Raw genomic sequence first — 24,596 nt, forward strand, 5'->3', positions numbered from 1 at the left:
AAAAAACAAACCCACTGCCATCCAGTGATTCCAACTCACAGTGACCCTATATAGGGTTTCTGAGGCTGTCCATCTTTATAGGAGCAGACAGCCTCATCTTACTCCCATGGAGTGGCTGGTAACTCTGAACTGCCGACCTTGCAATTTGCTGCCCAACCCTTACCTGACAAAACAACCAATGCTCCATTCTCAGTAAATGTCACCTTTTTTATTCTGTTGTGTTCTCTCATAAACAGTATCTAATCACAAATTCTTTAGACTCTTTCTTTAAAATATATTCAGAATGTTATTTCTAATGATCCAGCTTTCCATCATCATCCATGTGTTCACTTGGACTATCACAATAGCCTCTTACTAGGTCTGTCTCAAGACCTCTTCTCATATAGTTTATACTCCACACAGCAGCTATAAGATCATTCTAGATCACAAGGTGATGTCATTTTACTCCTGTCCTCGAAATCTTCCAGTTGTTTCCCATCCTAGTAAAGGTCAGAGCCTTTTCCTACAAGGTCTTACCTTGATCTGTTTCTCTGTAATCTCATCATCTGCTCTTTGATCTCAGCACCGTTCTAGCTGTACTTGAGTGTGTATCAGCTTCAGAACAATGCTGCTTGCTGCCCTCTTGCAGCTCTTTCTCCTTTGGCTCCTCTTCCCAGGGGAATTTCCATAGTTTAGTTCCTCTCATCATTCACATAGCTATTCAAATGAGACTTTCTCAGAGAGGCCTTTCTTGTCATGTTTCCAAAATGTTGACCTTATCATTTATGTTGGTGTTATTTAAATATATTTCTAACAAAAATTATTTTAAAATAGGCATTCAAATCAGCAGAAAAGAAAACAAAGCAAACCCTAAAAGAAGTCCAAACGGTTACTTCTATTCAGAAAGCAAGAAAAGTGTATTGGTAAGTGTTCTACCTTTTTTAAACTTCTTTTTCTTTTATCAAAATATCTATACATGCACATAGTTTAGAAAATCAAACATTTCTACACAGCTTGTCATAAAAACTAGTAGTTCTGGAATTCTTCACTCCAAATCCTGTTGCCTGCTTTCCCAAGGAAACTCCTCTAGTTGGTTGTTTAGATTTTTCACGTCCCATTCACAGTACCGTATATACTCAAGTATAAGCCAACCCGAATATCAGTCAAGGCACCTAATTTTACCACAACTGCATAAAACATGTGTTGGAAAAACTAGGCTTATGCACGTATATATTCGGTTTATTTCTACTGCTTGGTCTTTCTGTTTTGGACTTTCTTCCTGTGTGCCATTAAATAAACATACTGCCCTCACTGAAATGTACTGCCATCAAGTCAATGCCGACTCCTAGTAACCCTATTGGACAGATTAGAACTGCCTCTGAGTTTTTGAGATTGTAACTCTCCACAGGAATAGAAAAGCCTGGTCTCTCCCTGAGAGCAGCTGGTGCTTTCTAACTGCTGACCTTGCAGTTAACAGCTCAACTAGTAACCAAGATTCCTCTGTCTACTGCCGTCCCAGGATAGTTATGCTCTTGTCCGACTCAGTGTTCAGCATTTACTTCCTCACGAATACTAAACTTCTAGTCATAGCTGAGTCATGCAGTATATTCTATGTTTCAATTTTCTACTCAGCTTTTGTCTTCTGTGATGATAGTAATTGTCTTTTTATTGGCTTTGAATAACAAATTTTTGAGATCTTTATGTGTAATTTGTTTTTATATGTAATACTATATATAGAATTACCGTATATACTCCAACCTGAATATCAGCTGAGGCACCTAACTTGAGCACAAAAACGGCTTTAAATATGTGTTGAAAAACTCGGCTTATACACGAGTATATGTGGTGCTTTTGTCTTATACTCCTTTGTCTAAATAGAGGATTGAAATGTGTTTCTCAGACCTCTGGAGGATTGTTCCATTGTCATACTTTTCAGAATTGATCTCGAGAAGTTTGTTCCAATTTTGATTTTTGGAATTTTCTTTGAAACTTCTGGGGTGTTTTTGCCTTTCTTCTTATTTTAATTTCCCCTCTCTTTCCCCTTCTAATTTTCTGAAAGTTCATAATGTGGATTGATGAGAATGTTTAATATGTTGGATATTTTGTAGTATATTTTCATTTGGAAACTTACAATTCAGAAAAATTTTCTTGAGATATTTTTTTTCCTTTCTGAAAGTCCTATTCCCTTAATATGGGACCTCCTGGACTGGTCCCCATAATTTTCTTGTATTATCTATTTTTAACTCTGTCCTACATTCTAGAGATTGTCTCAAATTTATCTTTTAACCTTTGCACAAAATTTCTTATTTCTACCTATTGTTAATTTTAAGAGCTCCCCTTTAATTTTGTGTTCAATTTTATAACTTCCTAGTGCTTCTCAGCTCCGAGAATAGTTAAGATGTATTGACTTTTTTTAGAATTCTCTTCTTGCATCTCTCTTTTCTCCAAGTTGCTACTCTGCATTTAGTGTCATGCTGTGTCATCATGTTAGATACTTCATTAATGTCTGATGGTTCTCTGGTCATATCTTCATTTAGGGCACTAAAATGTTGAAGCTTTCTGTGGGTGGGGGAGTGGACTTGTAAGACTACCTATCTGGGACATTTTGTGTGTAACCCACAATATCAGTGTCTTTATCTCTTTTGTCTTAATCTGATCTAATTTCCCGGAAAAAAGTTTTCTCCCGGGCTTGAAAGATGACGACCTCAGCTTGGAGAATCTGGAGCAGTCTATGGGAATTAAAGATAAGAGAGTCGTACTCTTTAGTAAATTTGTACATTTACTTTCTTATTGTACATATGGCATCCTCCCTTAATAACTGTTCCAAATTTGCTTTAGTCCAGAGATCATTTGTACTCTGTCCTCCCAATACTGCACTCTGGAGACCTGTTATGCTGTGGAAGGAATAGTAGTAACCAACATGTCCACTTTTGTTTTTAATAGTTTTATTTGGGGCTCATACAACTCTATGACAATCCATACATACATCCATTGTATAAAGGACATTTGTACATTCATTGCCCTCATCATTCTCAAAACATTTGCTCTCCACTTAAGTCCCTGGCATCAGCTCCTCATTTTTCCCCCCTCCCTTCCCACTCTCCCCTGCCTCACGAACCCTTGATAATAATAATTTATAAATTATTATTTTGTCATATCTTACACTGTCCAATGTCTCCCTTCACCCACTTTTCTGTTGTCCATCCCCCAGGAAGGAGGCTATATGTAGATTCTTGTAATTGGTTCCCCCTCTCTACCCCACATTCCCTCCACCCTCTAGGCATCACCACTCTTACCACTGGTCCTGCAGGAGTCATCTGTCCAGGATACCCTGTGTTTCCAGTTGCTATCTTTACCAATGTACATCCTTTGGTGTAGCCAGATTTATAAGGTAGATTTGGGATCATGATAGTTGGTGGGCGAAGGAAGCATTTAAGAACTAGAGGAAAGTTATATGTTTCATCGTTGCTACCATGTACCCTGACTCGCTCATCTCCCCACAACCCTTCAGTAAGGGGGGATGTCCAGTTGCCTGACAATGGGCTTTGAGATTCCACTCTGCACTCACCCATATTTACTATGATACGATTTTTTGTTCTTTGATGCCTGATCCCTGATCCCTTCGACAACTCGTGGTCCCACAGGCTGGTGTGCTTCTTCCATGTGGGCTTTGCTGCTTCTGAGCTGGATGACTGCTTGTTTATCTTCCAGCGTTTAAGACCCCACACACTATATCTTTTGATAGCCGGGGACCATCAGCTTTCTTTACATTTCCTATGCACACGTTTGTCTTCAGTGATTGTATCAGGAAGATGGGCATCCTGGAATGCCAGTTTAATAGAACAAAGTGTTCTTGCATTAAGTGCTTGAGTGGAGGCCCAATGTCTATCTGCTGCCTTAATACTAAACCTATAAATACATGCACATAGATCTGTTTCCCTATACTCATATAAATATATTTACATATGTACATTCTAATCTTTAGACCTCTATTAATACCTTTTGTCATGTAGTTCTTTCCTCTATTTCCTTTTACTTTCCTCTTGTCCCACTGTCATGCTCAGCCTTCATTTGGGTTTCAGTAATTTCTCTCCGTTACCTTGCCCTTGCTGAATCCCTACCAGGCCTCTCACACCCTCCTTGATGACTTGTTGCTCCCCTGTCCCTGGGTTGGTCAGCACCACCTCCTTACCCCTGCTTCCCCCTCTCTCGTGTCCCCCTGAACCATTGGTCCCGTTGTTTTCTCCTCCAGACTATTCATCCAGTCTATCTTATCTAGATAGATCTGTAGAGATGATAATATGCACCAAAATCAAGCCATAGCAAGATAGGCGATGAATGAGAACACAGCGATGACAACAAAAAAGAAAACCAATTACCCATATAAGAATAAATTAATTAAAAGAAAAAAAATTTTAAAAGAAAGAAAAGCCTGTAAATAGATCAAGGTCTGATTGTTTGATCTCTAGGCATGTCCTTCAGTCAGGTCTGATGGGGTACCATGCTTTGGCCCCAGAGTCTGTCCTTTGTACTCCCTCAGGGGTTCCCTGCTCTGCTCCCACGGTTGCTCTGCCGCACGCCTTTAGTGGTTTGCCTCGGTGTCACAGGGTCAGTCTGGACACTGAGTCTCCAATGTCCCCCTTAGGGCCCTGGGCCAGCAAGGGACGGTGTATCTTGTAGTCAGATCAGCCATATTTGTCCACTCTGTGCATTGGCTGTTCAGTGCGGGGATATAGTCCTCCAGGCCTGGTGGGCCAGGATGTGTTCCACTCTTCTCTTCCTCCCCCCGCATTTGCTCCCATTTGCTCTGATTAGATATGCCCCTCTTCCCTAGCTGCAGCTTCAGTGCTGTCCTCTACAGTACATTCTTCTGGGGGAAGGGGCAGTTGTCCATGTAGCTGGTATGGGGGCCGAGCCCTCAGGCTCCTCCACTCCTTGCCGGCACGTTGCATTTGTCTGGTATTGGCTTTAAGTCTGGTCCCTCTGTCCCTGTGGAGACACAAACAATACCCTTCCCTAGGGTGGGTCAGTGCCCTATTGCCCTGTCACACATCTTTTTTTTTTCTTTCCCCTTTCCTCCCTCCCTGTCCCCTTTTTAGTTGGCTACCATATGTACCCCGGGAGTTGGTCTGGCCCCTGCCATACTACGTGGACCTCCCCTGGAGTGTTTGTATACAGTAGCTTTTTCCCTATGTCCCTGTTGTGTTTACTTTTCTGTTCTATATTATGTACACACACACACACACACACACACACACACACACACACACTTACCTCAGCGGACATGTCCTCCTTTTAACCTCATTTCAAATCCTGTTTCCAGAAGTGCTGTGATTTTTTTGTTTACCTTGTAAACTAAACTGGCTCTTTGCTTTTTTCCACTGTTAGGTTAGGATATCTTCTTGTGTCTGATCACTCACTCTGTTTTACAACTCTCAAATTTTTGTCCCCTCTTTCCCTCTTGAAGATATTTCTAGTCATGATACCTGGTAACACATTGGTTAAAGTTCTCAGCCACTAACAGAGAGGTTCTTAGCTTGAACCTCTCAGCTGTGCCCTGGGAGAAAAACGTGGCCCTTTGCTTTCATCATGATTGACAGCCATGGAACCCCTATCAGATAGCTCTGCTTTGTTCCTCCATGGTCTCTGGCAGTTGAAATCAACTCATTGCCAGCTTGTGTTTAGTCGTGGATACAGTTTACATACAGTTTTCACTACTTGTCATGTTTTTGTCCATATTGAGTTTCAGGATAAATGCTGCCTTATGTGGAAAGGTTTTTTTTCCCTATTGTTTTAGATCACTGTTTTATCAAAGTGGCTGTATTGATCCCTTTGGGGGTAAGGGTTGTTGGTGGGTGGCACCACTGGAACAACCCCGGGGTGTTAGAGAAGCAGATAGCTACTTTATCTGGATCGTGGACTATAGCACAACAGTGTTTAATTGCAGGAGTGGGAGGTGATTAAATATTTTTCTGAAAAGGGAGAAGTAGGCCAAATAAGTTTGTGAACCAATGTTTTAGGTGTTTGAAATTCACTTGGACAACTTGGTAGTCCGATAAAATTTGTGGGTGTGTGTGTGTGTGTACGAGAGGGAGGGTTTCTTATTCTATCTATCTTATCTGTCTATAAAATGCTGTCTTTGGAACTTTGTCTGCAAACAGCTTGAAAGAGACCTGGCCCCAGGGGCTGGCCATCAATAGTTATGTCAAAATATACAGTCAGGTTGACCATGGCTGTGTGCAACAGTACCAGGGAAGATTGCAGATTCAGACGGCGGCATCTGCAAAGCAGTGAAAAACTAATTTTTTGGTTAATGATATTTTTTATCTGGATATAAGGGATTTGGATCTCTATGAACTTCAGTGTTTAATTTTATTCCTTTATTCATTTCTTAGCAATTCATTTACAATTTTTTTCTAATTTCTTGGTATAGAATCTTTGTTCATAGAAGCATACCCACCCCATCCCAACTTTTTTGTTTTCTACTATATGTTGAAGTGATTTCGATAATTCTACTTTAACTTTATTCCCAAAATATGAGCAATATTTTCATAGTCATTAATTTCAAAGTACTTTGATTTCTTCATTCACTCTTGTATGCATTTGTTTAAATTGTTTTCAGTTTCTGATTATCTATCTTATTAGGAATTTAGATGAAAGTTGACAGAAAGTCATGAGTTTTTGCATTCAACAGGCCACACATTTTGTTTCTACTCAAGCTTTGCAGAGTCCTTTCATTGTGCCCTTGCTTCTTCCCTGCCCTCCCCGTTTCCCATTTCCAGTTCTCTTTCCTCCTAATCTGATTTGTGTCCTTGGGTAAATGATACCCTTTTGATCTTAAATGTTCAGTTACTCTAACCAGGGGCGAGTTCAATTCCAGACATGAAGAGTGACTAAGGGCCATATTGTTGGGGGTCCCACTAGTCTTCATCCGAACATGAACCATGGTCTATTCCAGTTTTATACCACTGTAGTCAGTGCCTTCTAATCTCACTTTCAGAGCTGGTAGGTAGCATTAACTGGGCAATCTTTTTGTTCTTGATTCTTGCTTAAATGCTCAGAGGTGGTATTCTGAATCACCTCAATCCTTAGATATCAGTTGTTGAGACTTGCTTTATGGCTCAGCATATAAATGGTCAACTTGTTCCACATAGGGTTGCAGAGTTCTAGTTTGCAATTAGGTGCATCTTTATAAGTGTTTGCAATCAAGTTTATCGTCAAGTTCAAATTTTTTTCATCTTAAATAAATTTTTAAAATAATTTTTAAAGATTGTCTTTGAAAGAGATATATATATTAAATATCACATAATGGTCAGGTTCTTCATTTCACCTTTTCTGCTGGTTTAAAGTTTTTGTTTTTTAATGTCTTTTTTTTTTAACCAAATGTTAGTCTTCAGTATACCACAAACTCCAATTCAACACTTGATTTTAACTACAGTTATAGTATAGATCCATAAGAGTGAAATCAAGGATCAGCATTCCCTTGGTCACAAAGAACAACTTAACCTATTGCCAGATTCCTTAATTCTAATTGTGGTCAGGGGTCTTTCCCTGTGACAGTTCACTTTTGGCTCCTCAGGGTTCTTCTTTGTAAATTCCTGCTTGAAAGCTTTATCTCCCTTGTCCACCCTCTGGGTCTACAGCTCGAGTGGCTGCAGGGCTTCTTCCTATTACTTCTGCGGTCTGACACAGCATGGCTTGCCTCCTCTTGCTTAGACCTACTACCAAGTATTTGCTTTACACTTTGAGACTATGTAAGTGGTATAAAGGGAATAGTTGTCTCTGTTCTGGTGAATGGAGTCTTTTATCAACTTTTCAATGACTCATGACAGTTTTTGCCTTAGTGTCTACTTTGTCAGATACTGTAACTAAATCAGCTTCCTTTTTTTTTTCTTCTAAATTAAAAGATCATTTTATTGGGGATTCTTACAACTCTTGTTACAATCCATACATCAATTGAATCAGGCATGTTTGTACATATGTTGCCTTCATTCATTTCTAGACATTTACTTTCTATTGAGCCCTTGGTATCAGCTCATTTTTTGCCCAATCCCCCCCTTCCCCCTTGCTAGATTATAAATTATTATTTTCATATCTTATACCAACTGCTGTCTCCCTTTCCCCATGTTCTCTATTGTTCTTCGTCCTGGAGAGGGGTGTATGGTTATGTGTCAATCATTGTGATTGGTTTTCCCTTTCTTCCTTCCTCTTCCCCCCACCCCTTCTGGTATTGCTATTCCCACTCCTGGATTCCGTGTGTCGTGAGCTTCCATCTCTCTTTTCATACCTGTGTACATGCTCCGATCTAGTCTGAATTGAGAAGCAGCACTGGGGTCATGATAGTGGGGAGTGCGAAAGCCTCAAGGAACCGGAGGAATAGTGTGTGGTTCATTGATGCTTTACTGCACCCTGGTTGACTCATCACTTCCCTGTGGGCCCTCTGTGGGGGACTGTTTCATGATCTACGGATGGGCTTTGGGTCTCTGCAGAGACCTAAATCAGCTTCCTTATGGTTAATGTTTGCATGATAAATCTTGTGGTCATCGTTACAGTGTAAATTTTCTCTATATCCTTATGTTTTAAAGCAACATGGTGTATTATTATTATCTCGTCTGACACTCTGACTTTTACTGAAACGTGTAGTACACTTATCATTTAATGTAACTTCTGATGTATTTGGATTGAAATCAACTCTTTTGACTGTTTGCTCTCTATTTTTCCCACTTGAGTTTTTGTCTCTTTTTATCTTCTATTTTGCCTCCTCTTGATTATTTTTTACTGACTTATTGCACATTCCTGTACTAAAATGATTATAACAAATCCTTGATTTCTATTTCCCATTCTCTTGGTCTTTGTGGGTATACTTTCTATAAACTTCTTCACTATGAAGAAGGGATGGTTAAATAATTTAAAATACTGCAAATCAACAATGATTTTATATTTAAATGATAAATAAGTGTTACATGTGTCTGAAAATGAAGAGAGGATTAGAAGCAACACTTTCCCTTCATATCCATAGAGAAAATAAGGAAAGTATGCTAGAAGCTGATAGTAGCTCCCTGTTTGATAGTGACTAAAGGGATGTGTATGGGACAGGAGGTGAAGGGCAGCTTTTCACTAAGCTTTTTATATATTCTTTAAACTTTTGGATTTTAGGCATGTATTACTCAATAAAAAAATCAGACCTAGAGCATAGTAAGAAAATTCTTTTGCTGTGTGTGTGTGTGTGTGTGTGTGTGTGTAATTGGAGATTTGAGAGAGATTAGTTTCATACCAGTACTTAATGTATTATTAAATTATTATATTTAATCAGAAGCTTTTATGCAGATAAAATCATAAAGATAATCTCTTGGGTGAAATTAATGTAGCATATATTTATATTCTTCTATAAGAGGTTTTCAAAAGCTCAGGGAGAAATGAAATTAAAGATAATGAAATTAATTTCCATGACTTTTTAGAAGCCTCGTATATTGTATGTTATTTTAAAAATGTACCTATATACTTGAGTATAAACTGACCCAAATATCAGCCAAGGCACCTAATTTTACCACAAAACTGCATTAAAACTGTGTTGAGTCACCAGCCTGTCCCGATTTGATCGCTGAGAACAAAGCAGGTGCATAAGCAAAAGTGGTGAAGAAAGCTGATGGTGCCCAGCTATAAAAAAATATTGCATCTGGGATCTTACAGGCTTGAAGGCAAACAGGTGGCCATCTAGCTAAGAACCAATAAAGCCCACATGGAAGAAGCACACCAGCCTGTGAGATCACAAGGCATAGACGGGATGAGGTACCAGGCATCAAAGGCAAAAAAAAATCATAGCATTGTGTGAGTGAGGGGGAGTGCGGAGTAGGGACCCTGGGCCCATCTGTGGGAAACTGGACATCCCTTGCAGAAAGGTTGTGGGGAGGAGACTAGCCAGTCAGGGTGCAGTGTAGCAATGAAGAAACATAGAATTTTCCTCTAGTTCTTGAATGCTTCCTCCCCCCACTATCATGATCCCAACTCTACCTTACAAATCTGGCTAGACCAGAGGATGTACACAGGTACAGATAGGAACTGGTAACACAGGGAATCGAGGACCAGTGGTGAGAGTATCAATACCGGGAAGGTGGAGGGAAGCTGAAGGAGAAAGGGGGAACAGATTACAAGAATCTACATATAACCTCCTCCCTGGGGGACGGACAGCGGAGAAGTGGGTGAAGGGAGATATTGAATGGTGTAAGATATGGCAAAATAATAATTTATAAATTATCAAGGGTTCATGGGGGAGGGGGCTGCGGAGAGGGAGGGGAAAATGAGCTGATACCAAGGGCTCAAGTAGAAAGCAAATGTTTTGAGAATGATGATGGCAACAAATGTACAAACGTGCTTGACACAATGGATATATGTATGGATTGTGATAAGAGTTGTATAAGCCCCCAATAAAATGATTTTTTTTAATGTCCTGAACAATTTGGCTTATACATGAGTATATACGGTAATGGAAGTACATATTTGGTACTTTTTTTGTGATAAGTATGGAGCTGGATTTCAAAAAGTCATGGGAAAATTTCATTATCTTTCAATTCCACAATTTTTTGAAGCCCCCTTGTACACTAATCATGAAGATTCAAGTGCTTTAAGATTACTTTTTAAAAAGTTATGATTTTATCCTTCTGAAGGCAATTTATAGATATATATTAATGTAAATAATATGTATGCAAACAATTAGAATGATTAGCTATCCTTGAATTTAAAAGAGTGCCAGAATACCTACCTATGGAATAAAGGGAAATATGATTTATAATTTAAAATTATTTTCTTTTTAACACAGTCTAGAATTTTCTATGACAGTTATTTGTCACAGGCTTTTAGTACCTATTCAAGTACCTTTCCACCACACAGTGGATTCCTTACTTTTAGTTTTTGTTTTTGAAAGTTTGTGAAATCAAGGAAATACAAAGGAAAAGAAATGTTGATTTTTTTTTTTCTTTTTAATTTGGTAGGTTTGAGAAATTTCTGTGGTTCATTAGTTCTGAGAACTATCTGATTATAGGTGGGCGAGATCAGCAACAGAATGAAATCATTGTGAAAAGGTACTTAACAGCAGGTAGGTACAATTAAAGCTCGAAATAAAAATTGGATCAGATGTCTCAGCATTGGCTTTGCTCTTTCATTGTATATGCTTTTGGATAATAGATTTAGTTGGTAGAAAAAGAGTTTGGTGCTTGACTGTGTATGGTTTATTGGTTATTTGCTTTGATAATCAATTCTCATTTGAAATGTTATTCCTCAAATAAGAAGGCTGAGCTAATCTGGACTTTTGATTCTTTACTACATTAACAAAGTGCTTATAATCCTCCAAAAGTATTGCAGATCAAAATATTAAAATTTTAGTGCTAAAATTTGAAAACTTTTCTTCCCGCATTTAGAAACCGGACTTATTGTTTATAATTTGTCTTTATTAAAGGGGACATTTATGTACATGCTGATCTTCATGGTGCAACCAGCTGTGTAATTAAGAACCCAACAGGTAATATCGTTCTCTTTTTTAAAACCTTAGTTTATTTCCTTAAAAACGTCTATAGTCTAACTATAATGCAATTATCTATATTGACAACAAAGAACATTTTTTAATGATAAAATGATCACCCATCAAAAAGATAACAGTTTTAAACACATGTACCCCTACTAATTGAGCCCCAAAATACATAGACCAAGTAATGGATTTTCAGGCAGAAACAGAATTTAACAAATGGTGATTTCAGTACCTCACTTCCCAATAACGGCCAAAGATCAATAAGGAAATAAAGTCAGCTCTTTTCCTAACCAGTGTTTGTTGGAATTTGGGAAATTTTTCCCTTTCTGGGCTATAATTCTTTTAGGCTACTTTGTAGCAGTTTGAAAGCCTTGCATGTCACCTTCTTAATCTGACAAAGAGCCAGGAAAACTTTTAAGCCTAATAACTAGACCTCCATGGTCTCACCATAGATATTAAACCCAACTTTGGGCCCTGAGCCAGACCAGATACATACCTTTGAGAATATATTAAAAACCACCAAATTTTATATTTACAAAGGTGAATTTTTATGGTATTTGATTTATATCCAAAAAAATATTTGAAATCTAGTCATAAGGGATATATTTTTAATATGGTTTTTATCTCGAGAGTTCCAATAGTCTATGTTAATTCTTAAGGTCTTTAAACTTCAGATTTTTTCTAAATTCTTTTGGTAATTATTATATTTATTCACATAAGTGAGAAGATATCTTTTCTCTAACTTTTTATAAGTAGACTATTTAAAAGTGAACACCCCATGCAAATGCATTTTTAGAAAAATAGAAACTTTTATACTGTTGAAATAAAAATAGGGTATTAGTATTTAAGGTATTCAAACTTTCACATTGTCTATAATTTCTGCATCTATTTGGTAGGTATTTTGCATTTTGGTAGTTGAATAATGGTAGCACTGTTCTTGCAGGAGAGCCAATCCCACCTCGGACCTTGACGGAAGCTGGCACAATGGCTCTTTGCTATAGTGCTGCTTGGGATGCACGAGTTATCACTAGTGCTTGGTGGGTGTACCATCATCAGGTAATAATTACAGCTTTTAATATATTAAGAGCTACTCTGTGCCAATATTTGAGAGTGCATAAGTGAGCAAGGTAGGCAAAGTACCTGCCTTGATGGTGATCACAAACCTAACATCAGATACCAAGTGCTATGGGCTTAGAAAATCATACCAAACCAAACCCACTGCCATCAAGTTGATTCTGATTTATAGTGACCCTTTTAGAAAATGATAGCAACTATCATATTAGAAAAAGTGTGAAGAAAAGACCTCTCTAGGAAGAAAAACCTGAGACAGAGAGAGTTCCAAGCAGGTATGTCACTGGTCTCCTGACCTAAAACAAGAACAGAAATCTTTGTTGGGGTTTTATGAATTCTCTCTGGCTCTACCAGGGATGTATGAGGGGGCTTCAGAAAGTTCATGGGAAAGTTACATTTTCCATTTTTTTCATGAACTTTTTGAAATCCCTTCATAGGTAATATTCAGTGGTTTTTAATTTATTTGGCTTTAGTCATTGCTCTCCTTGTTGTCAGTGCTATTTTACTTGATTTGTAGTTCTGTTGACATTCACACTCAAGAATTACAGCTAATGATATAAATACAGTGTACTTGCACAAAATTCTAAAGCTATGCTGAAGGACAAGGGGAGTTCAGTACCATTATTCTCCCTTAGCTTTAGTGTGCTTTTAGGCTCACACTGTTGTGACAACTATTTATGATTATACAGATATTCTCAGATATTGGAGTTTCACAGATTTCAAAATTACAGATAAATTTGCCCATTTTCTTTTTTTGTGAAATAAAATATTTTTTTAAGTCTGCTTTTAACTTTATATCCTAAAGTGAAAGGATAATACAAAGAAAGTTACATCTGAAGAGATTTTTATATAATAAAGGTTAATAAAGAATACGTACTTTTCTCATATCTCACAGCTTAGATGGTGTGGAGGTTACCCACTGGGCTGGGATCTGCGAGTTCAGCAGTTAGAAACCACCAGCCCCTCCTTGGGAGAAAGACGGGGCTTTCTACTCCTGTCAACGGTTACAGTTTTGGAAACTCACAGGGACAGTTCTGCCCTGTCTTTGAGGGTTGCTGTGAGTTGGTTTCAACTTGAGGGCAGTGAGTTTGGGTTTTTAGATCTAGTCCTTGGATCTTTATATCGTAGACATGTGTCTTTGAAGAATAGCTACCCCTTCAATTTTTGCTATATTCTATCAACTGTTCAAAATACACAGTGCTTGCTGTTTACTTGAATTTGATTCTTTTTTTTTTTTTAATGGAAAACTGAAAAGTTTGAGTGTAATGTGTTCTTGTGTCCTTCAGGTGTCCAAAACAGCACCAACTGGAGAATATTTGACAACAGGAAGTTTTATGATAAGAGGTAATGGCTTGACAGGATAAACTCCTAACCTTGTGGATTTAATTTGGAGACAAGTTTGAGGACCGTCTACTAAACAGAAATTGATGACACTGACTTTATATAATAAGTCGCTTAGGAAATAAGGAAAGTTTTGCCTTTGTGAGGTCAATTTAATTTGTTATGTCATCTTATATACTTTTACCGATGGAAATGTGCTTTCACATAATTTAATGTCACAGTGATGAGAAGGCATAGCTGGCTTCCACAGACCAGAGAAGAACTGCACCAGGGCGTTTTTCAGACTTTAGATCGATAAGGAAGCACGTTGCCACATCTTTCCTCCCTCAGAGCGCTTTAGCAGTGTACTGTCAGGGCTTCTAAGAAAGCATAGTCTGATCTTTTCCTTGAAAATAGATGACTGTACTTTTATAAGCAAATATGAATTTCTTTTATTAACATTATACCATGCAAAATGATATTTACCAAAGCAGAAATTGCACCAATATTTAGAACAGCAATATCAACTCTAGCAAGAAATTTTACATCTGGAGATTATTTTTTAAATGATGAGAGCATACATTTATAGTTTACTTTTTTGTACTGTTCACATACCTAATACCAAATTTTGTAAATAGGATATGTTCCTTCATGAACAGAGTAGATGACAAAACTAATGTGATTGTTGGTGATGGATTTTACAAAGAGAAATTTAAAAGATAAGAAACATTAAATATTTGTGCGTATTGCTTTATAGGAAAAAAGAATTTTCTTCCTCCTTCATATCTAATGATGGGATTTAGCTTCCTCTTTAAGGTACTCTTTGGCTTCTTGGTTATTTTTTTTTTAACTAGTCTTAATAAAGCTTCATCAATGAGAACAAATTATTTCTGTAGGTGGATGAGTCTTGTGTTTGGAGGCACCGGGGTGAACGAAAAGTCAGAGTGCAGGATGAAGACATAGAGACACTCACAAGTTGCACAAGTGAACTTCTTTCAGAAGAATTGGAACAACTAGGTATGTTCAACATTTAAAGGTTTTAGTTTAATACATCATTTTATTAGGGGCTCTTATAACAGTCCATAATCAATTGTATCAAGCACATTTGTACATAGGTTGCCATCAACATTTCCAAACCATTTTCTTTTGACTTGAGCTCTTGGTATCAGCTCCTCTCTTTCCCCCCTACTTCCCCCACTCTCCCACCCTTCTGAAACCTTGATAAATTATAAATTATTATAATTTTCATATCTTACACTCCACTTTCTCCCTTCACCCATGTTTCTGTTGTTCCTCCCCCAGGGGGGAGGTGCTTGTATGTTGTTCATTGCTATCCATTCCCTCTTTCTCCCCTTCCCCCCCCCCCCCCCCAACTTCCCTCTACCCTCATGGTATCACGACTCTCATTATTGGTCCTGAGGGGTTTATCTGTCCTGGATTCTGTGTGTTGAGAGCTATTAGCTGTAGCAGTGTGTATGCTCTGGTTTACCCAGATTTGGAAGGTAGAACTGGGGTCATAAAGTGGTGGGGAGGAAGCATTAAAGTACTAGAGGAATGTTATGTGTTTCGCTGGTGCTATACTCCACCCTGGCTGGCTCGTCCCTTCCTCATGACCCTTCTGCGAGGGGATGTCCAATTGTCTACAGCAGCATGGGGAGCAAAGCAACAAAGTCCTTGAGGAATTCTGAAAATAGACTTTGGACCAGGGGGCAGGACTTGTAACTTCATCAGACCCGATCAGAAAACACAGGGATCAGCAGACAGACCTGGAACTATTCATAGGCGATTTTTTGTTTTGTTTTGTTTTGTTTGTCGTTTTGTTCTTGTCTATCTATATAAGCTAAGCAGGACAAACAATCCTGAGGAAAAAACAACAGGACTTATGCTTCCAGAGGGACATGGGAGAGGAGGTGGTGGGAGAAAGGGAGGGAGAGCCAACAAACCCAGGGACAATTGAACAACAAGAAATCTAAAAATCGATGGCAAGGGGTTCTATCAAGTGCAATATAGCTGAGTGGGAGTACCGAGAGCCGGATTAAGGTCGAACATGATAGTAGGACTGGAGGAAAGTAAAGGGAAATAGAGGAAAGAACTGGAAGGCAAAAGACATTTCTGGAGGTATAAACATAGGCATGTACATATGTAAATATATTAATATACAACAATAGGAATATAAGTCTATGTACATATATTTATAGGGTGACTATTAAGGTAGCAGACGTACATTGGGCCTCTCCTCAATTCCTCCCTCAACTAAAGAACACTTTCTTCTAATAACGGCCTTCTATGAGGCTCACCTTCCTTACACAATTGATGAAGACAATGTGTGTATAAGCTAGTGTGAAGAAAGCTGATGGTGCCCGACTATTACAAGAGATAGCATCTGGGGTCTTAAAAGGCATAGAGTTAAACATGGCCATCTAGCAGGGACGCAACAAAGCCCACATGGAAGAAGCACACCAGCCTATGTGATTACGAGGTTTCAATAGGAAAAGGTAGCAGATATCAGAAGATCCCAAACAAACAACCATTTCAGTGGGAATGATGGGGGTCAGAATGGGGAACAAAAGCCCATCTGTAGACAATTGGATATCCCCCTCAGATTTTTAGTAAAATACGTATTCTAGTAAACTGTGAGACATTTAATTGGAGCCTAATACTATTACAGTTCAGGATATGTTTGTTTAATTAGATGTCAAGTTCAATTAATGCAAAAGTATTTAGCACATAAACCTAGATGTGTATGAATTGGCATTTACTTTTGGGTTTAGGTATGAGAAGTGATGAAAAGATGAATTTCAAACAAGTAATTTGTCATAGGAGAATTTGACTGAATATGTTTGCTTCAAGTAAAGAGCAACAATAGTTGCTGGAACTTTTACATTCCTATTTAAAGAAACTAGAACTCCATTCATTGATGACTAGTAGTGTAAGGCTCCATTCAGTGAATTTCCCCATGGCCCTAACACTGAGATGCTTTAGGTACATTGTTTTTTTCTTTTGAGTCTCAGAATAGGTGATGGCAACTTGTTTTATTTATTTACTTAAAATTTTTTTTGACATCTTGTTTTATAAGTGATCCAATTGAACTTATGAAAAGCAACTTGCTGCCCTTTCCGCCCGCTCCCCCCTCCCCCCGAGCGCCGCTCCGGCCGCACCGCGCTCGCTCAGAGCTCCGGGCTCCTGCTAAGCTAGCGCCGCCGCTGTCTCCCTTCAGCCGCCATCATGATCATCTACCGGGACCTCATCAGCCATGATGAGATGTTCTCCGACATCTACAAGATCCGGGAGATCGCAGACGGGCTGTGTCTGGAAGTGGAGGGGAAGATGGTCAGTAGGACCGAAGGTGCCATCGATGACGCCCTCATTGGGGGTAACGCCTCAGCTGAAGGCCCCGATGGTGATGCAGCAGAAAGCACCGTGGTCACTGGTGTTGATATTGTCATGAACCATCACTTGCAGGAAACCAGTTTCACAAAAGAAGCCTACAAGAAGTACATCAAAGACTACATGAAATCAATCAAAGGCAAACTTGAAGAACAGAAACCAGAAAGAGTAAAGCCTTTTATGACAGGTGCTGCAGAACAAATCAAGAACATCCTTGCAAATTTCAAAAACTACCAGTTCTTTATTGGTGAGAACATGAATCCAGATGGCATGGTTGCTCTGCTGGACTACCGTGAAGATGGTGTCACCCCATATATGATCTTCTTTAAGGATGGCTTAGAGATGGAGAAATGTTAACACAGTGGGCAACTCACGACCGATGCCTCATCCCGACTGGCTGCTGTTCATCCACACAACACCAGGACTTAGACAAACGGAACTGATATCATCGTGAGCTCTTCATTTACTTTTGACCCTGATTTATTTGGAGCGGAGGCTTTTTTTTTTTTTTAAGGAAAAAAAAATGTCGTGTAGGTTGTCTAAAATAAAATGCATTTAAACTCAAAAAAAAAAAAAAAGAAAAGAAACTTGCTTTGGATCATCCAGGTGGTTGGTTAATTGTTTAGCTCAGCTTTTTGGCTCTGTGACTCAAAAGACTATTATTACTGTTGGTATATGGTACTAGGCAGCATTTTGTTTTTGTAAAAGTACCAATACCTGCAGCATTATCTCAGTTAATTGCTCATGAAAATTTAATAAAAGCAACTGGATTGTAAAATGACTTTCAATGACTTAACTCTTTGAAAAGACCTAATAAAGGTGAGTTAAGGTTTATCTTAGAGAGATAGTTGCAGTGTCTAAGAAATTTACTTGTTAAAGCATCGTGGAGAGCATTTTGTACAACATGTTCATGAATCAGATTATTCTTTGTTCTGAGAGTACCATGTGAAGACACTCAAGGACATTTTCTGATTTTGAGGGGGAATAGGCTAAATCAATAGAATTTTTTTCTTTTCAATTTTTGACATTTTCAAGGAAATCAGCAGTCCCACTCTGACTTTGCTTATGTTGATTTTATAGATGGAGGTGACAGTAGCAGTGAAGAGGACAAAGAGGAACTGCTTGAAACTCCTGTAGAAGAACTCAGGACTCAGGTTGACCAAGAGGCTAGTACTGTTCAGAGTGGTGGAGATGATCTAAATGAGGAACTGATTCAGGAAGAAAGTTCAGATGATGAAGGAGAATCTGAAGAGGTGGTAAAAGATGAGGAACCAATTGCTGAAATGAAAGATGAAGAAGGAGAGACATTAGATTATCCTGATACTACCATTGACTTGTCCCATCTCCAGACCCAAAGGTAATTTAAAACCACTCTAGATGAGTAAGCCCTGATGAAGATAACGCCAAAAACTATTTCAATAGTTGGACCTTCCGTCATTCTATGGCCTTCTTGTTTTCTCACCATTTGATTGGGAGGTGAATCTCTCCAATGATAGTCCCAAAACTGCAGATAGAAAAACAGTACATATAGAGTGGCCAAATTAGGTCAAAGTAAATAGCTAGAATGCTCATAATAAAGAATGCCATTTTTTTTTGAGTTCTTAGTATTTTTGATAATTCCATTTTGTCTTTACTGTCTACTGATTATCAAGTGGATAATACCACAGTTATAATTGTTATCATTGGGGTTGTTAAAACTTCGAATGAGTCAGGCCAAAATTAAGTCCTCACCCTTCTTCTCCTTGGGCAAGTTGAACCATCATTTTTCCTTCTGGATTAAAATGAAGTAGTGCTCAGCATAGTTTCTCAGGGAAAATTAAATGCATGTAAAGCATTTAGTAGTGCCAGACATGCTAAATATTCATTGTATGTCAGCTGTTTAAAAATATGTGGTGTGTATGAAGATGAGCAATTTGATTATATTTTTCTTTACCAAATTTGAAAGTTATAGGATTGCCTTTAATTAGCAATGTGATATGGGAATATTTTGGGACTTTATATCAATCTTTTGTAATAGCACATTCCTCTCTTTGCTCATTTTCACAGGTCCCTCCATAAATTATCTTCAAAAGAGGAACCTTCTAATTTGGTGAGATATTTTCAAGATTTTATGAAAAGCATCATATCCTTCTCAAGGAATGAAATACTTTTCTACTTTTGTAAATGCTACTTTAAGAATTAAAATGAGAATGCTTAATTGAAAAATTAATATTAGTTATATTGTTGTTTGTATTTGCTTGTTTTTTTTTTTGTTTCAATTTTAATAGAGTGACAGTAAATTACAGAGCCGGAGACATTTGTCAGCCAAGGAAAGAAGGTAAACATATTTGAGTTATCTAACAAAAGCATGATTTGGTTTTTTAATTGCCAACCCTGCTGTGATAAATCACTTGATTATCCTAAAGAATTCCTTTATTAAAATTATCAAAGTTTAGCATTTTAAATGTAAGACCTTAATCTGTCGCTGTAATCAGTAAGCTAGATCTGGTGGCATAAATTAAGCCATCATTAGCAAGAAATACATACATTAATACTGGCAGTGTATTAGATAGAGTAGTTCTAGGATCATATTGACAGGAATAAACAGGGGTGCGTGAAATTAATTACGAAAAGTTTCCTATGAGAGAAGTCACTGCCCTGTTCCCCCCCCCCCCCCCTCCCGTGATGGCACATCTCAGGAGGCAGGTAGAAAGGCATGAGCAAGAAGAAGGGGTCATCTGAGACCACAGCTGTGTGCCCAGAAAGACTAGGAATAGTAAAGCTTTTCAGGAAGTGCCCTTAGGCCAGAAGGGACAATAAGCCCCTTTTGTTTCAGAGAAGTGATTACTAAACATTTAGCATGAATTCTGAGGACCTAGCACTAAGCTAGGTGATGACTGTATAACAAAGGAAATAGAAAGTCCATGTCTTTGAGATGCCTTACAGACCTGTTTTCAGGAAATGGCCATAAACATCCAAAATATATTAAAAGGTAGTTCAGAGTTAGTTAACTGGTTCAGGAGTCATGGGAATTGACATGTTTGGGAAAATACAATCAGAAGTATACCTTGAAAATAGCTTAGGACTTGGATAAATAGACTAAAATCAAAAGAAGTGGCAAGTTCATCTTTGTGAGCTGGTAGGTGTTCAGTTTGGATAAATGAATTTGGACCGTAATTTGAGAACTTTGTATGACAAGCCTCAGGACTTTGGTAAAGCTCAAAGGAAGATCATTAAAGAAGTGTATGTACAAGTGGGACTCCTTGGGTAGCACAAACACGCACTGGACTGCACCGTGGACGACTGGCAGTTGAAACAGAATCAGAGTTCTCTTAGAAGAAAGGCCTGGCGCTCTGTTTCCAAAAGGTCACAGCTTTGAAAACACAATGAGGTACAGTTCCACTGCCGTGAGTCCGACTGGATGCCAGCTGGTTTGCTTTAGTTCTCGAGGGAGTCTGAACGAAGCACAGGGGCATTAAGAATAGAAAGAGGTGGCACATGAAAAGTGTAAATGAAATTGAGGTGAAATTCTATAAATCTTTATTTTACCACATTCGATTACTCATTCAACCAGTCAATTAACAGATGCTATAAAATGCCTGCATTTTATAAAATCTTGTCAGTGCAGCAGGAGAAAAAATAGGCTTTCTACTCTCATAAATAGTCGGTCTTGGAAACTCATAGAGGCAGTTCTGTCCTGTTCTAAAGCGTTACTGTGAATCGACATCAACTAGGTGGCAGTGAGTGGTTTGTTGCTTGTCAGTACAAAGAGCACAAATTCCTGTACCGGGCCTCAGAGTGTTTAGGGACTAAATATGGCTGGGTGAGTAAGGATAGGACCAGGTTGGCGGTGTATGTCTTTTGGACTTTAGAAAGAATGATGTGAAAGGTGAAATGTTGTGGCTTTTTCCTGTATGGTGAATGTCTGACTTTCAAGGAGAAGTCATGTTCTTTTATGAATTTAAATGTTTCTGTTTCATTTCTTTTTAGAGAAATGAAGAAGAAAAAGCCTCCAAATGATCCTGGGGATTTAGAAGAGCTAGAGGAAAAGGAGAAAGAAAAGGAACATGCCGAGACTCATCAGAGCACGAGCAGGAGAGTGCCGGCAAGCCAGCCAGTGAAGCGAGGACAGAAGGTAACGGGGCTTCATTAACCTTAGGTTGAAATGTTAAAATTTATACACAGCGATTCACAAGTGAAGGTGTGTGGTCTTTCTTAACTACTTAAAGTTTAGATGAAACAGACAGTGAAAGCAAAAAATAAGACTTGTGTAACTTCCTGTGAAAAGGTTATGACAGCTGTGCTCTGGCATTCCAAAGGGATAACGCTGGTAGAATTTTTTTTTGAAGGACACAGGATAACAACAAGGGTTAATTATGAAGAAATTTTAAGAAAATGATAAACTGCAATGGTGAGAAAAGGCTCAAGAAAAATGTACAAGTGATTTTTTTTTTACCCCCACTTACAACAGTGCTCCTCAATCTCCCAGGTTACAGGGCTACGTTCCAAGATTTGTGTAGGGAAACCTTACCCGTCAATCGTACAGCCTTGCCCCTTCGCACTAGTTTATTCCCCACACTCAGTGTTTCACAAGAACATGATTTACGTTTATTAAGGATTCCCAAACTGCCATTTTGCTGTGGTGTAAAATGCCCAAATTCAGGTATAGGAGATACCCAAGTTCAAGGCACCTCCCTTGCCCTGTTTTGACACCAATCAACCAGCGAAGAAGGTGAAACCTGCATCCCAAAGATTGAGCCTTTGAAGGTGCACATTTGGGAACACTGGCCTCAGGAAGAGCTGAAAGGACTGAAAGAAGCAGTTTGCCTTCCCGTGGAGCAGAAGGGCAAAAGCTCGCTTGATCTTGATTTTCAGTACGAATACAGACCGTGAAAGCGGGGCCTCAAAAAAAAAAAAAAAAAAAAAGAAGCAGTTTGCTTCAAGGATTATCCAAACACTGTTATTTTCTAGGAGCCCATTGCTCCCGAGATAGAGGAAAAAAACAGGAACTGAACGCCTCGGTGGGTCTCTTAATTCAGGTACCTTTCCAATTGTCTACTGAAAAGAGAGCCCACAGTGACTGGGGCTGGAAAAGAAAGTGACTGAAATAGAAACCATAAAGTCTAGTTCTTAGTGGACATCAGGCAATGGGAAGATGAGCCTAAATAGGAGGAGCTGGCCGAGTGCTGAGAAAAACTGGTACACAAGGTTACATTGAGGAATGTCCATTTTGTAAGCACCACACTGGAGGGGGGGAAGGGGGGAGAGGGGGTTCAGTAAGTGACCAGTCTCTGATTGTGCCATACCTCCCAAGTTCTCTACTTGAATCTACTGCTAAACTTAGCTGCAGCCGAGTCACCACGTGAAGCTCCGTGCTACACCACAGCAGGAGTCTTTGTCCTCTGTAACTCCAGCCTTGAAGGAACGCATTCATCTCTCCAGACTTTGCCTTCTTGTGCTTAACAGGCCAAATCTATGTAGATCAGACTCTGTGTCCTAATTTCTTTTAAACCACCATGGACTCATAATATTGTCTTAACTCTGAGTAGAATCAATCATAATTAATCTCTGCTGTTCCCCATCTTTCTTTTTAATATTCCATTTTATTATGAAAATAGAAATAGGTACTGAGAAAATAGAGTGCAGAATTGCTCAGAAAGATTAGAGATGAAAACATTGCCTTCATAAGTACACAGACCTTGATGGAGGATAGATCAAGAAACAGTAGCTCAATCATTTCCATCCTGTTTAATAAAGGTTTCTGTAATTTTATAGCATTACTTTTTTACTTATCTTCATATTTTTAACCCTTTATTGCCAACTCTACCACACATCTGTCACTTTGTCAGACTTTGGTGCTTGAAGCTAAGCCATGAACATTTGAAATATCCACAGGGTCACCTGTAGTAGTAGACAGGGTTCAGCAGAATTTCCAGACTAAGAGTAAGAAGAAAGGCTTGGCAATGTACTTCAGAAAATTAGCCAATGAAAATCTGGATCACAGGAACACTGTTTAACTCACTGTCTTGGAACATGTCATCAGGAGGAAGCCATCGCGAAAGGTGGACATCACGCTCAGTGAAATAGAGGCCTGGGGCAAAGGGGACAGTCGATGACATGGATTGACTTAGTAGCCACAACTGTGAACTCTCACATGACATGATTGTGAGGCTAATGCAAGATCAGATGACACTTTCTTCTGTTGTATATGATTGCCAGGAGGTGGAATCATCCTCCCAGTAATGAATAATAACTGCTAAGTTAGGGGAACAATCCAATTATTAATGTGATTTTGACCAGTGTTCTTAAGTTTATTAAAGGTTGATGATGACAAAAGAGGTTAGTGGATATAGAATATGCTTTTTTCGGCTCTCGCTCTCCCTCTCCCTCTCCCTCTCGCTCCGCTCTCCCTCTCCCTCTCCCTCTCCCTCTCGCTCTCCCTCTCGCTCTCCCTCTCGCTCTCCCTCTCGCTCTCCCTCTCGCTCTCCCTCTCGCTCTCCCTCTCCCTCTCCCTCTCCCTCTCCCTCTCGCTAAAAAAAAAAAAAAAGAAAGAGAATATGCTTTTTTCCCCAAATGTAGTGTCCAAAGAATGCTGGGTGAATGTCAGTATATATTCTTTTTAAAAGTATAGTAAAATATGGTGTTTTCAGTTCAAAGTTTTTACAGAAAATTAGGTTCTCAGTTAACAAGTGCTACACAAGTTTTTCAGACCTTGGTAACATTTTTTTTTTCACAGTTTCGATTTTCCCATTATTTCTGCGCTGTTTCTTCCACCTCCAGTAATCCAGTTTCCCTCCCTCCTTGCCTTCCCATCTTTACTTTGGAGCAAATGTTCATGATATGGTCTTACGTAGAGGATTTCTTAAAGGAGAAAGGAGTACAAACTCACAGGTGATATTTTAATTTTATGAGCAAATCTGTTATTAGCTAAAAGATGACCTTGTGGAATAGTTTGGCTTATGGTTAAATAGTATCACATGACTAGTGTTGAGGCATTCTCTAGTCTCAACAGTCCCGTAAGCTGAACTTTTTAAGAATTTGAGTTCAGTTCTACCTTTTACTCTAATTCTGTCAGTATCATCCTTTACATGCCTGATTAGAACTCTCAGTATTGGTAGCTGAGTACCATCTAGTGCTTCTGGTCTGAGGGTGGATGGTCTTGATTCATGTAGACTATTAGTCCAATGGACAATTTCTTCTAAGTCTTTGTTTTTCTCTTTTATGAGTACTCTGGATATGTAGTAACCAGTAGTTATATCTTAGGTTCATTTGACCTTTTCACATTTTATTATCTTTTCTCCATCTGTAGTGGTCAGAATTACCTAATTTTTCTTCCTAG

The 24,596-nt window shown here is 38.8% G+C and overlaps 2 protein-coding genes across 3 annotated transcripts in view; both read left to right on the forward strand.

The window, feature by feature from the left end:
* The window catches only part of NEMF (nuclear export mediator factor), a 65,998-nt gene that overhangs the window by 29,122 nt on the left and 12,280 nt on the right, over positions 1–24,596 (forward strand). For both annotated transcript variants that reach the window (XM_075531170.1, XM_075531171.1), the window contains 11 exons: positions 814–902; positions 10,968–11,071; positions 11,432–11,494; positions 12,444–12,556; positions 13,858–13,915; positions 14,649–14,707; positions 14,788–14,908; positions 18,359–18,635; positions 19,325–19,367; positions 19,546–19,595; positions 21,248–21,392. In XM_075531170.1, the coding sequence (XP_075387285.1) occupies positions 814–902; positions 10,968–11,071; positions 11,432–11,494; positions 12,444–12,556; positions 13,858–13,915; positions 14,649–14,707; positions 14,788–14,908; positions 18,359–18,635; positions 19,325–19,367; positions 19,546–19,595; positions 21,248–21,392 (1,122 nt within the window). The remainder of the gene's footprint in view (positions 1–813; positions 903–10,967; positions 11,072–11,431; positions 11,495–12,443; positions 12,557–13,857; positions 13,916–14,648; positions 14,708–14,787; positions 14,909–18,358; positions 18,636–19,324; positions 19,368–19,545; positions 19,596–21,247; positions 21,393–24,596) is intronic.
* On the forward strand, positions 16,985–17,865 carry LOC142425794 (translationally-controlled tumor protein-like). The gene has a single exon (XM_075531173.1). It carries the CDS (start codon positions 17,117–17,119, stop codon positions 17,633–17,635), a length of 519 nt encoding a protein of 172 aa, XP_075387288.1. The 5' UTR covers positions 16,985–17,116; the 3' UTR covers positions 17,636–17,865.

The sequence above is a fragment of the Tenrec ecaudatus genome, chromosome 14, assembly GCF_050624435.1.
Source record: "Tenrec ecaudatus isolate mTenEca1 chromosome 14, mTenEca1.hap1, whole genome shotgun sequence".
In the NCBI taxonomy this organism is placed as follows: Eukaryota; Metazoa; Chordata; class Mammalia; order Afrosoricida; family Tenrecidae; genus Tenrec; species Tenrec ecaudatus.